Raw genomic sequence first — 12,548 nt, forward strand, 5'->3', positions numbered from 1 at the left:
CACTCAGCAGACAAATCCCTTTTTAAAGCTTCCTAAGAACTCTTAGAATATCATGTAGCATTTTATTTCGGGAATTTGGTATGTGACACTGCGTGCCAAAAATCACAGTCATGCAGCACAAAGCAATAATCAGCACAACCTACAGAAGTCCTGCTCTAAAAGCTAGATTTGGGGTTTTTTTCCAGGCAAGGTATTTCAGCCCCTGCTGATACACAAGAAATTGTAAGAGATGATCCTGTGCTTCCTAGTCAAGTACTACTATAAGCTCAGTGGAAGGTACCTATTTGGCACTTTAAGTTGGTGGGGAATAAAATAAACAAGTACCTAAGTTTTATTTCTATGGATTTCTCAGTGTCTGGCAGAGATTTGATAATCCTACCTCCACTTGGCAAAATTTCCCCATTCATCAACTAACAAAATTAGTAATTTCAGGGTGAATTCTCTGAGCTGACAGTGACATTCAGCCCTCTGAAGAGCTCTTGCTTTCTCTGGAGCTGGACTCTAATGCAAAACATAAGGATGCAGGGAGAGGAAGCACCATGCTCATGCTGTCAACAACAGTTTACAGTTTATGTGCCTGAGTTACTTTTATGTGGACTTATAAGTTCTTATCTCAGCCCCCAAAAATCCTGACAAAAACCTGCACAAGTAGAGAGAAGAAAGGCATGTATATTTCACACGCAAAGTTAGCAGATTGGAGGCTGAATGCTTTTTCCATGTGAACACCTGCATACAAGTTGTCCTGGATGTCACATGGACATAAAGGGAAAGCCCACTCTGTCTAGAAGACTTAGAGTTTGAAGGTCCTGAAATCCTCACTCCTCAAACCCCTCTACAGCCTCACTGGGGTCCTGCAAACAAAACACCCCCAGTTCTTCTTCCTGTTCCTCTTTACCAGGAAGCTCCAGGAGAACATTCTCATCACTGCTTGGCACAAAACAGGAAAACAGGGAAAAAAAGTAAGTTTCTTTTCACCTGCCTATTTGTCCCACATACAACCCATGATTTTTGATATGCATCAGCTGAGGAAGAAGAGGGAAATGATGCCACGGAACCAGGAGGACCACTTACCTCCCAGTACAGAAGTTCCCACGCGTGCATGAATGACTCCATGGGGGTGAGCAGATCTCTGGTTATAAACAAGACTATGACAAGCACAGTTTGGAGAATGTATTTAAGGCACATTGGTACAATTGAGTCCTCGTATCAGACATCACTGGGAGTCTCAAAGGGGCTGCCAAAAGGGCAGGGTGTTGACACAGAAAATGCACGGACATGGTGTGATCTCAGTTTCAATCAACTGTGCCCATGATTTGAACACTAAAAAGCACCTTTTGACAAGCATTTCGCTATTAATTGCCTGATGGTTTTCCTTTTGTGTCAGTACTGAACCCCTGACAGAACAAATAGTGAACAGCTATGCATACTGGCCATCAGCTTTATATTCCTACAACCAACATTGAATTATCACATCCCTACTCAATTCTCCCATACTTTATAACTTTTAAATTTTGCTCCCTTGAGAAGTACTGGTATCTAGTGAATATTATGCTCTATCAGGGTTTCACTAACAAATTTTGCTTTCAAGGTGTGATCTCTTTTCAGGACCACATCAGGCCAGAAACCAATAACATCTTTCAAGAGCACAGAGCAGCAACAAGGTATTTCTCTTCGGAAATCTGGGTGCAGGGAAATGGAAAGGGGAGATAGGGAAGCAGTTAAATGGAAGAGGCTGGACAATTCAGTCCCTATTCCCAAACATCCAAAGAAAAGGTGAGAACTATGGGAACATGGAGCTAACTCAACAAAAACCAGCAAGATCCAACTACAGGACTCCTCTGGAGAGTCAGGCTAGAGCAGCATTGTGGCAAGAAAAATCAGAAATCAACTGTCAGCAACAGAATGACTTTTCCATGTTTGGTTTTGTGAGCTAATTTGCACTGTGGCATAGTGTAAGTGTCCTTCCCTCAGGGTGTAGAGCCTGGCTGTAGCCAGTAACCCATCTTGGTTTCTCCAGCTGTTAAGGCTAAACCATAAACAGCTGCAGAGGTCCATTTCTGGCAATATTTGAAAAGGTGCATGGAGCACATGTGAATCAGTTCTTAATACTGCTGATCAGTAACAGAAGCCTGTGGAATTTGATGTGTGTTTCTGATGGGTGTGCTAGGATTTAGTTGCCTTGCTCATCCTAAATCCAGTGGCTCTTTGGCTGGTGTACAGTACATGGCCAGGCTTACTGCTGGAACTCCTAACAACACTCCTGGCTATTACAGCCCAATAAGGCACTTAATGAAGCTGTGCAAAGACTCAGTTAAACATTCATAAAACATTGAATAGACATAGGGGAAAAAAAGTAATAACTAAATGCTACATGCTCCAAATCACTCTCCATTCATTCAGAATTACCTCTGACCAAGATCCCACTCAAACAATGGGATCACTCTGGTACTTATAACAAAGTCAGCACAATGCACAAACAATTCCCCCCAACCCTGTGGAACATGACTGGCCTGAACTACAGCAAGAGTGTCCCAGCTTCTAGAAAAGGTCTGTCTACATATATGTGTGTGTGTATGCACATAAATGTACACTCAGAAATACACACACGTGTATTACCTTGCTCTTTCACAAGCAGACACAATTCTCACTTCCATCCATTATGCCAGAGTCAGACAAGAGTGCTTGATCAGAGCAAAAATCAATAGTACTATGTCAGCTTCTCCCCATACAGCTTGGTTCAAGGAACTTCCCTTTTACTGAAGCTTAAGTATTCAATAGACACACAAATTCATATTTTTTGCCTAGATTTCACCGGAACAGTCAAAATCAGTTACCTAAATGTTGCTGAATGCCTGGAACAGCAAAACAGTCCAAGGTCAGCACATGTTCAGCCCAAACTTGCTGAAAGACCTGCTTGCAATGAGCCTGAGTACTGTAAAATATTTCATCTTTCTTGCATATAGATAACTTAAAAAATGTATTAAAACAATTACTGATCCTTTTTATACAGACAAGAAAAAGCCAGTTCAGTTTTATGTGTAAAACCAGAAATAATGCACATTAAAAGTATTAGTTTACACCAATACACTAGTTACAGAAGACATTTCCTCAAAAGATGCTGTGCTCATGGTGCACATTAAAGACTTGCACTACTGGGGAGGTGACTTACATGCTCCCCTAGGGCAAGTAGAGCTTGACAGAAGCAGTTCACAATGCACATCACAGCACTGGTGATGTCCTATTGAGCATTTCTAGCTCGTGGTAAAAAAAAGAATACAGCCACTCACGCTTATGGAAACAGAGCCACCAGATACAGCTTGAGTGGCTTCCTCAGAGAAGAAGAGGTTTATGCCAGCTTTGTTGAAAGATTAATTAGTGCAGGTCAGAGTAAAGACCATATTCCATTGTATTGCAAGGGTTCCACTAAGGGGCCTGGAACAGTTTTTTCAAACTATGCAGCTGTTGTAGCCAGAATTGGCCAACTGGGCTTTATGGGCACAAAATGTGCTTGAGAAAAGCCCAACACATTGCTTTTGAAGACAGCTTTGACCAGTCATCCTCAGATCTCTGAATCTTACAAATTACATTGTCTTGGCTATAAAAGCCCCCAATTTCTGTGCTGCATCCAACAGCAACCACTCTCTGGCACAACTTCATGTCCTTTATTCATGTGACAGATACAGCTGGAAATAAATTATGCCATTGTTTTCCACTGGTATAGCCACATCACAGAAGGCCTCAGTGCATCTGTGAGAATGTGGGTCATTAATTAGGAGTCAATATACTGAGCCAACAGGCCTTGCAGCACTCCAAACACTGCTGGTGGCAAACATTTCCACTAACTATAGCTACAATTGTAGAGAGAACGCCCTGCAAAGCAGAAAACTTGTGCTCCAACACTTCATTCCCCAAATCAACTTCTTTAATTCCAAGTAGGCACATGGTCATTACTCCAATAAAAATTTGTCCCTGCTGCAGGACACATTGTATTTTCTGACCAAAAGGTGCTTATGTCTAACCCAAACAGCAACTGACTATGAAAACCAACATCTGGCATGATCAAAGTTAAGCCACTCTAGCTTGCAAACTTTTTTAGAGCTGCTTTTGAAAAAGCACTTTAAGGAAACAATGCATATGTTTTTGAGCAGAAAGAACTGCTTTAGGTCTTCCAGCAATTTTTCTTCAAGAAGCACATTAAATTATAGTGAAACAAAACACTACTCCTAAAGCCTACATTCACACTACAACAAGAGTGTGTTTACACATAGCCATCACATGAGCAAATTTCTCATCTGTCATCCCACTGTATAGATTAAACAAGCATACACACTGACATGGACTGCAGAAAGGCATGCTAGTTGGCGATTAAGAAATATCTAAAATACCCTGAGAGAAAATCTTTGCTTTTTTTTCCATATAATCTAACAGTGAACATAGGCTGAAAAGGCACTGAAAAAGACATTGCTAAGAAGTGTCACATTTACAATGGTCACAGCCATAGGGTACATGGGTGTAGACAGGACACAACACTGTTGTTTCACCCAGGCAGAGTTGTCAGAATTTGATATCTTTGAACTCAAATCTTCCCTGTCAAATTTGACTGAAGTTAGCTGACAAGGTCCAGCATTATTAGGCAAGGCAATGTGGGAGAGAGGGGGCACAGAGCTAGGGAAAACACAGCTGCACAACCTGTTTTCATAAGAAAACAGCCTGGCCAAAAAAACCTGAAAACCCCAATCCTAATCTTCTAGGTTATAACTACAACCAGCTCAAGATCTTCCTGAAGTTATTTTATTTTAATGTATTTTATTCAATTGAATTATTTTTCCTCTCCCTCATCTCAAAATGAGATTACAATTAACTCTGCACACAGCTAAGAGCCAGAAAAATCCCACATTAAATAGGATGCCCTAAATAAAATGCCACTTGACAACATGAGACTTTGTATCTATCATTTGGTGGAGGTATTTCTAAATATCCTCTGTTCTTGTCCCCATCTTGGTGCAACTCCAGTAATTATGCACAGGTCTAATAATGACAAACAGCAGCCCCTCAGGAGAGTTTAAATATATTTGGCCATCAGGTTCTTGGGAAAAGAGACTCCAGAGTCTGATCAGGTTGAAACCACAGCACGAGGCCCCATGAGACGGGGTGATCAAGACCAAACACTTGTTTTTCTGAAGTCACAGAAGTCCTCAGAAACCAAAGTCAGACACCAACTGGAATTATCTTTACAAGTCAAATTGCTATGCCTCTGACAGCCCTTCCCTGAAGTTTCCAACATCTCTATTTAAAATAAAGTTTTGTTGGTTTTCTTCCTATTAACACAAGGCTATAAAGCACACACAGATCTGTCACTGCCTTACATCTTTACAGATTTATAACCAAATGTTTGGAAAAAAAAAAAGAACTCTTTGAGTAAAATCTGTTGACACTCAGACTATTTGCTGTATCTGTATATATTTCTCAAATTCGATGCTTCAGATTTTCACAAAATTTGAAATAGTGTATGAACTTCAAACTTACTGCAATGCTTGGGTAGAGGAGTTATCTAGGAGCAAAGTAAAACACTAATGATTTTCTTCTTTTGTGACTAGGAAAGTAGGTGGGTTTTGTTTTACTTGGTTTCAATTTCTATTATAGTAAAAAAATAGAATGAGGCCATACATGTGAAAAGGGTTTCAACAAAATGTCAAACATTGTTTCTGCTCTGAGCAGAGTAATTAAAAAAACCCAGTCCTGCCTCTGTAAAAGGCAAAAATGAATCAGAAATTCAGCAGTAAAGTTAAAATGGCATTTAGAAAAGGTGGTTGCAGATTGTAAGGGGATCCAAAGAGTCAGGGATGACATTGAAGACTTCCACAACTTTATCTTCTTAGCCATCACAGGCCAAAAGACAAATAAATGGAATACTGAAAATTCAGAGGGAAGCTCTGACAAAGAAAGGTGGGAGTCTGCAGCTGGAAAGAGGCTGCAGGATGAAAAAACCATCAACAATATACTGTTGCTGTCCTTATCCCTGAGGAAAAAGTAGAAGGCAAAACAAGCATCAGAATAAGGATTTCTGTACCAAGCTTTGTGTCTAACATATCCAAACTAGTTAGGAATCAAAAGCTGGATCACCAGATCGTATTGTTCCCCATAATTTTTCCCTAGAATCCAAGAACAAGTAGCTGGACTAGGAACCCTCTGATGAAAGGAACTCACTATGACTCTAACTAGATACTCTTAGATATTTAAAGAACTGTGCAAAGAAATAGACAATACTCATAGCAAAGTTAATAATGATGGCAAAAAAAGTTGGGATGAAGCTTGCTTACAACAAAGCAAAATCATGTTGTCCACAGCTAAATCCTTTTCTAAAACTTGCAGAGAAGATCACACTCTTCTGAAAAAGTTTCCTCAGCTTCTTCAATATGCCTTTCCCAAGCAAATGACAAAATCTTAGTCTACTAAAAGACACTGATGAATTCACAGATCTTTAATAACTTAGTGCTATTTCTCCTGATAGGTCTTTGAAATTACTGTAACCATGATCAGCCTCTTCCTTGGCTGAACTAGCTGAGTGAAATGGAAGATTCATTACCCAGTTTTACAACAATACTCAAGTCAAACTTTCATGAAGATTGTGCTTTTAGTAAGAAAGTGATAGACGTGGTATCTTGCAATTTGGACTGCAAACAGAGTAAGTGCACAGCCTTTACATTAAGCATTTTTCCCTTACACCACACCTCCCCTGACCTGCTCACCCATTCCACCACCAGTTCCCATGCCTGCACACCACTCAGGGCTGCCAGGACAAGTGCTTGCTGGGCAAAATGATGAACCAGACAGGTCCAATTTAAACACAGGTGACTTTCATCCATTCGTTTCAGTAGTGTAGTTGAAGAGACATCAGTTCCCCATCTCCTTCTAATGTGTCTGATGGCTCATTTTTAACCTGATTGCTTTGTCACATGGCCACAGGAGAGCTCACAGCAGAGGAACTAATGCAGGGTGAGGATCAAGAGGTGGGAGTGTAGAGATGATGGCTGGGACAATTCGCATGGCATAGCTACTGGAATAAATGTCTTCACAGCAACCCCTTCACATAAGCTGTAGTGTTGAGGGAACTAGGTCGAATAGATTTTAGAAAACACTCCAGTCAAGAAAGTCTGAAATATCTTTGAGAAGTTTTGGCTAATTAAATTTCCATACATCTCTGCATATTCATGTGCTTTTGCAGCACTTCTAGAAACAGAAGTTCAGAGAGATGGGACAAGGGGGACTGTAACTTCTAGTCACAGCAAACCTAATGATTAGTCTGTCTTGTGAGCAAGCTCTCAAAATAGTTCTAGCATGACCCACAGACTAAACACACAATACATGAGAAAGGCTCTGGCAGTAATTTGACTCTTTAGATTTAGATCAAGAGAACAACCCACCTCATTGTTGTTCCAGAAATTCCAAAAGTTGTCAATATTTTTATGCCTTCAGGCTAAGCAGTCAGCAACTTGAAAATGGTTTGTATTCCTCAGTTTTAATGAGGCTGTGTCTTGCACTTCTTACCTTGAAGGGCGCTGAATTCCTCCCATTTTGCTTTCCCAGTCATTTACATCGAAAGGACCACCTTTTTACTAAAAAAACCCAAACATACGGCTCCAGAGAGGAGTTCCTGCAGCCTGCATATGACCCTCCAGAAGAATCCAGGTGACTAGTGTCCACTGTGCCACCCACCCACTACCCACAAGGAACCCATGAACAGGCTGTGGGCTGCAGACTTCCCATGTGGTAAGAACAGTGGTCTACCCACAGACACTAGCCCCATTTTTGTCCTGCAGCTCAGTCTCCTGTGCCTAGCATTTCTAGAAGAGGGGCTCAAGGCAAGCACTCCCCACCTCACATCTGAGTTGGCCCAACATACCCAGTGCTCCCAGATAGCTCTTTCCTTACAATCCAGGTGCAAACAGCACCCACAGCAACCCTGTCAGAACTGGTACAGATCAAGGTGGGTGCTGGAACAGCCTGGACAGTTTTGATGCAAAAAGTCTGTGTATGGGATAAGACCAGTGTTTTAGTATGTGTAAGTGTACTGCAGTCCACCTGCTAGCCCCATCACTCCATTTTTTGTATGACCAGATGTGTTCCCCAAATCCCCACACCACTAGTGTTCTGCTGTCCCATTTCTGGTTCCTCCTCTTGGCTCGTTCCCCCAGTTCCTTTCCACCTTCATGGCTCTAGACCCTGCATCCTTCCTTCCCTTGACACTGCACAGGAGTACCTCTCACACCTCCAGTTCCGAAGCACATTTCACATCCTTTTTCCTTTCTACCTTCTCTTCTACCCCTGAAGCTCAAGTTCACTGAAATGTCTGACCACAGTATGAACTTCTTCACATTCTTCCAGTTCCCAATCCATATTTTAATTCCTTGCTTCCTAAAGCATCCCATATTTCAAAAAAGGCACTTCAAGTTGCTCAATGCTATTTTTAATCACTTCTGCACTTGCTTACTTTGCTACTTCTCTCACTTGCTCCTTCAGCACCTCTAATGACTCCAACTACTTTTTCTGTGGATAAGGTTTGTCAGCTTCCTCCTATTACCCACAGGCAACATCATCTGCAGTCTCCTATTCCTAAATTAAAATAAGAAATTGAGTTCTCTTCCTCTCATTTGTCCCCTCGCCTTATCCCCTCCAGCAAGCTGTCAACACCTCAAACTCTGAAACAGTGAAAATAAAAACGCAAGAGATACCTATCTTCCCTGTCATGCATGTAGGAGCTCCATATTTACTCTCTCCCCTACCCTCATAGGCTGCATGTGAGACTTTTCCCCTCCCTCAAGAAGTTAAGCATTCCCCCTTCTTTTTCCTAACTATCAAGCCTTCTGCTAGGGCAGAGGTAAATACTTCTCCTTTCCAGTTAGCTGAATTTTACAAAAATCTCTGTAATTCAGAAGTCACATTCTTTTTCATCGTTTGACATTACTCTGGGGTGTGATTCAGAAAGATGAATAACTTCTTCAATATGCCCATCCTGTTCCTGCCCTTCTCCCTCTTCCTTAAACTTATGGGCCAAAGTTTCCATCACTCTTAATGTCTCACCGATTTCTCCTAAGCCTTTTCTGTGCCACGCAATGAGTCACTCTGCCACCCCAAAGCCAATTTGCCACTTTAGCAAAAAAACTAAAATTGACACTTACAGATCTCCGAAGAATTCATATCTACAGTACCTACAGAAAATTGACTCTTTCCAGGCAAATATCACTGAAGCCTCAAGAGATTCTTCCCACTGCAAACATCAGTTCCATACTACAAAGTATCTTATCTGAGCATATATTATATGGAAAATAACTGAATTTATTAATCCAATATACTCAATTAAAGGACCACAAAGTACCTTCATGTTTGTTAGGTGACAAGGAAAAAAGAAGGTACAATGGTGAGCATCATACCTACCAATTCTGTCATATTAACACTGACTCCACAATGGATTTAACAATTCAAACACACAAGTAATAATAGTGTACCTTTATTTTAACATGTGCACTGCACTGATGCAGTAGATACAATGCCAGCAGTCTTCTCCTTGCACAAACTACTATCAATCAAGTAACTTCTAGGTGGAAGCAGCATTTAGTGCAAAGAATAATTAAGAAACCTCTAATGTTAACCATATCTTGGGAACTGTTTGCATACATAGTGCAGCAATAATAGCTTTTTCCCAACTGGCCTTAAACATGGAAAACTGTTCAGCTATAGCAGTTTACATTTGAAAATTCTAGCACAGAAACTTGTTGTTCTTTTAAAAAATCTACACTACAGCAACAAATAAATAAAGACCAACAGTGTGTATATATTTGTTCAGAATCAATTCAGCAACTTAAAAAAATATAATGTTCAGTGTTTGCTGAATTGCTTTATACTTCCATCTATCACTTCAAAAAAACTACGTTAAAAAAAGTTTAAAGAAAAATGAAATTCCTCTGACTCTTTATCAGTTGAAAAGAAAAAGCCTGCAAGCACTGCTGGCTCTCACCTATTAATATGTAAGTCAGGTCCCCTGGTCATTCTGGGAATCATTACAGAACATCCCTGCACAAGCAACAGCTCTCTGTGCTCAGACAGCCCAGTGCAGCAATGCTAAAGGGAAGTACAAGCCTTGGTACAGCAAACAGATTAAGCCATCTTCCAGTTCACAAGTTTCCTTGCTAAAAAACAACCACCCCCACTTGTTGTGACTGATTTATACATCTGTCAAGCTCACCCGGGAACACAGGCACTGTAAGCTCTGTCCCAGTGAATGCCTATGTGCTTAATTTCACCTACAGGAGTAACCAGCCCAAGAATCAATGGAAATATTCATGCTTGCAAAGTGAAGGATACACCTAAGTGTTTAGAGGACATCTGCATTCATTTGCAGCTACACAATATACTGACTGCAGTCCTGTATCATAAATTGAAGGGTCACTACTAAGTTATAGGCAATAATAAAGATATTTTCTGGGATGTATACTATACAACAGAGCTAAAATACTCAGGGAAAAGCAAGACACTTTCCTCCTGTTTAGAGGGAAGCTCTGCTCTTTGGGAGTATTTAGGGATGCTCAAGCTATAGGCCATGGAAAAACTGTGTCCCAGGTATATTAGAAAATTAACATTAACTGCAATAATTTAAAGCAGTAACACTGAAGTATGCTTCTATTGGCTCTCCGAACTGAAAACACTTTACCAATTATAGACAGACAAAAAGCAAATTTGGCAAGTTTTCCAGTATCAGTCTGGAATTCTACATAGGCTATTCAGATTCCATGAACAGTTTATATATGTGAGACACAATAAAATTCTTCACGTGTGGTTTAAGTATACAGATTAAGGACAGCTTTTGGTTTTGTTTTCATTAACAGTACCTTGAGGGGGCACATCAACTCTCTTCAATAAAACCAAGAAAGTGTTGACACTAGGTTTTGAATGAAAAAAATCATTACTGTTCAGGATTAGCGTGTCTAGGGAAATAGTGCACTTTTTATTCTATCCTGGATAAGTAGAGAAATGCATGGAATTATTATTCCTTCCTACCTCCTTTCAAGTGGGGTCTTTGAAACACTGAAAGAAAAGTTTCAGTCAATACATAGCAAATTCTTACAAAAATATAACTTTTCAGACAACATGAGAAACTGCTAAAGAAAAATGCTTTGTCTTTCAGAATGAAACTATAAACCTAGAGCTTCCACTGAGTTTTACACTGCAAGTCAACCTAATTCAGCAAGAAACTCATACAACATGGTCAATCTGCAGCAATACAGCTAGGACTTACCCTACTGAAGCACACATTTGCCTCAGAACATTCAATACAGGTGCAAATGAAGATAGATCACACCCACATTTCTTCATCCTCTAAAGCAACCTTTATGTTTTTAACAATCTAGTGCTTCCCATAAGGCTGGGGAGAGAGTATGCTTACAAGAACCTCATTACACTCAATTTCTAGCAGTGCAGTGGGATGGAAAACCAGCTGTGATCTTCATGCTTACACAGTTCAGAGTGCCTCTATAACCTAATGGTAAATTCATATCAGTATCCAAATAATCAATATGGCAGCAGCCGAAGAATTCCAGAAGGTGAAAGTTCAAAGATTTTTCTCCTGCAGCAGAGCTTATAGCAATGATGAACTGAACTAGGGTAAATAAAATCTAACACTGTCTTTCTTCCCTTTACAATGAAGGATTTGGGGTAACCTCTCAGAAGATTTTTGACTTTTTAATTATGCCCTTCTCTATATGGAAGCACTGCAGTGTTCATTAAAAAAAACCCAAACAAAACTCAAAACCCCCTCCATCCTTAAAAAGCACCATAAATGAAAAATCTGTTGGAAAAACGAAAACAACAAAACTCCATGGACCACCCTTCAGGGATGAAATGCTAAAGATGTCTTTTTTTAATCAATCAGCTTGTGAAGATCTACAAAAATAAAAAGGATCACATTCTAAAGGTTCAGTGCAGTCAGCAGCTATAGTTTTGCTGCTTATTCATCTTTAAGTTGACTTTGAAAAATAACACCCTAGCTTGTCAAAATATACATTTTCCATTTGCTTTAAATTAAAATAATAATAAAAAAACATTTAAAGAATTCACAATCAATAGCATGACTAAGTTTCAGGACCATCTACAGCATGTAATTTAAAGGTTCAAGATGCCAATATGCAGCACGTGCCAGGCCTATACGCTCCATGCAGCATGGTACATTTAGGATAATGTCAAATAATCTTGATGTTCAGATGTCAATTTGTTTCTTCCAAATAGTGTAGAATACCCATCTGAAGAAAATAAGCATTAAGGAAATAAATGACTAAGTTTCAGGACCATCTACAGCATGTAATTTAAAGGTTCAAGATGCCAATATGCAGCACGTGCCAGGCCTATACGCTCCATGCAGCATGGTACATTTAGGATAATGTCAAATAATCTTGATGTTCAGATGTCAATTTGTTTCTTCCAAATAGTGTAGAATACCCATCTGAAGAAAATAAGCATTAAGGAAATAATGAAAAAGGCAAAGTTTCTTTTCTTGC

General features: G+C 39.9%; 1 protein-coding gene across 2 annotated transcripts in view; it reads right to left on the bottom strand.

Moving 5' to 3' along the window:
- Positions 1–11,449: 11,449 nt before the first annotated feature.
- Positions 11,450–12,548, bottom strand: part of SMS (spermine synthase) — a 31,051-nt gene continuing 29,952 nt past the window's right edge. Inside the window, exon 10 of one of the 2 annotated variants that reach the window (XM_009079192.1) lies at positions 11,450–12,293. In XM_009079192.1, the coding sequence (XP_009077440.1) occupies positions 12,251–12,293 (43 nt within the window). In that variant the 3' untranslated portion in view covers positions 11,450–12,250. Of the gene's footprint in view, positions 12,294–12,333; positions 12,494–12,548 lie in introns of those variants that run through there. The other variant, XM_009079193.1, reaches the window with a different exon arrangement.

Source organism: Acanthisitta chloris, unplaced genomic scaffold, assembly GCF_000695815.1.
Source record: "Acanthisitta chloris isolate BGI_N310 unplaced genomic scaffold, ASM69581v1 scaffold4007, whole genome shotgun sequence".
Taxonomy (NCBI): Eukaryota; Metazoa; Chordata; class Aves; order Passeriformes; family Acanthisittidae; genus Acanthisitta; species Acanthisitta chloris.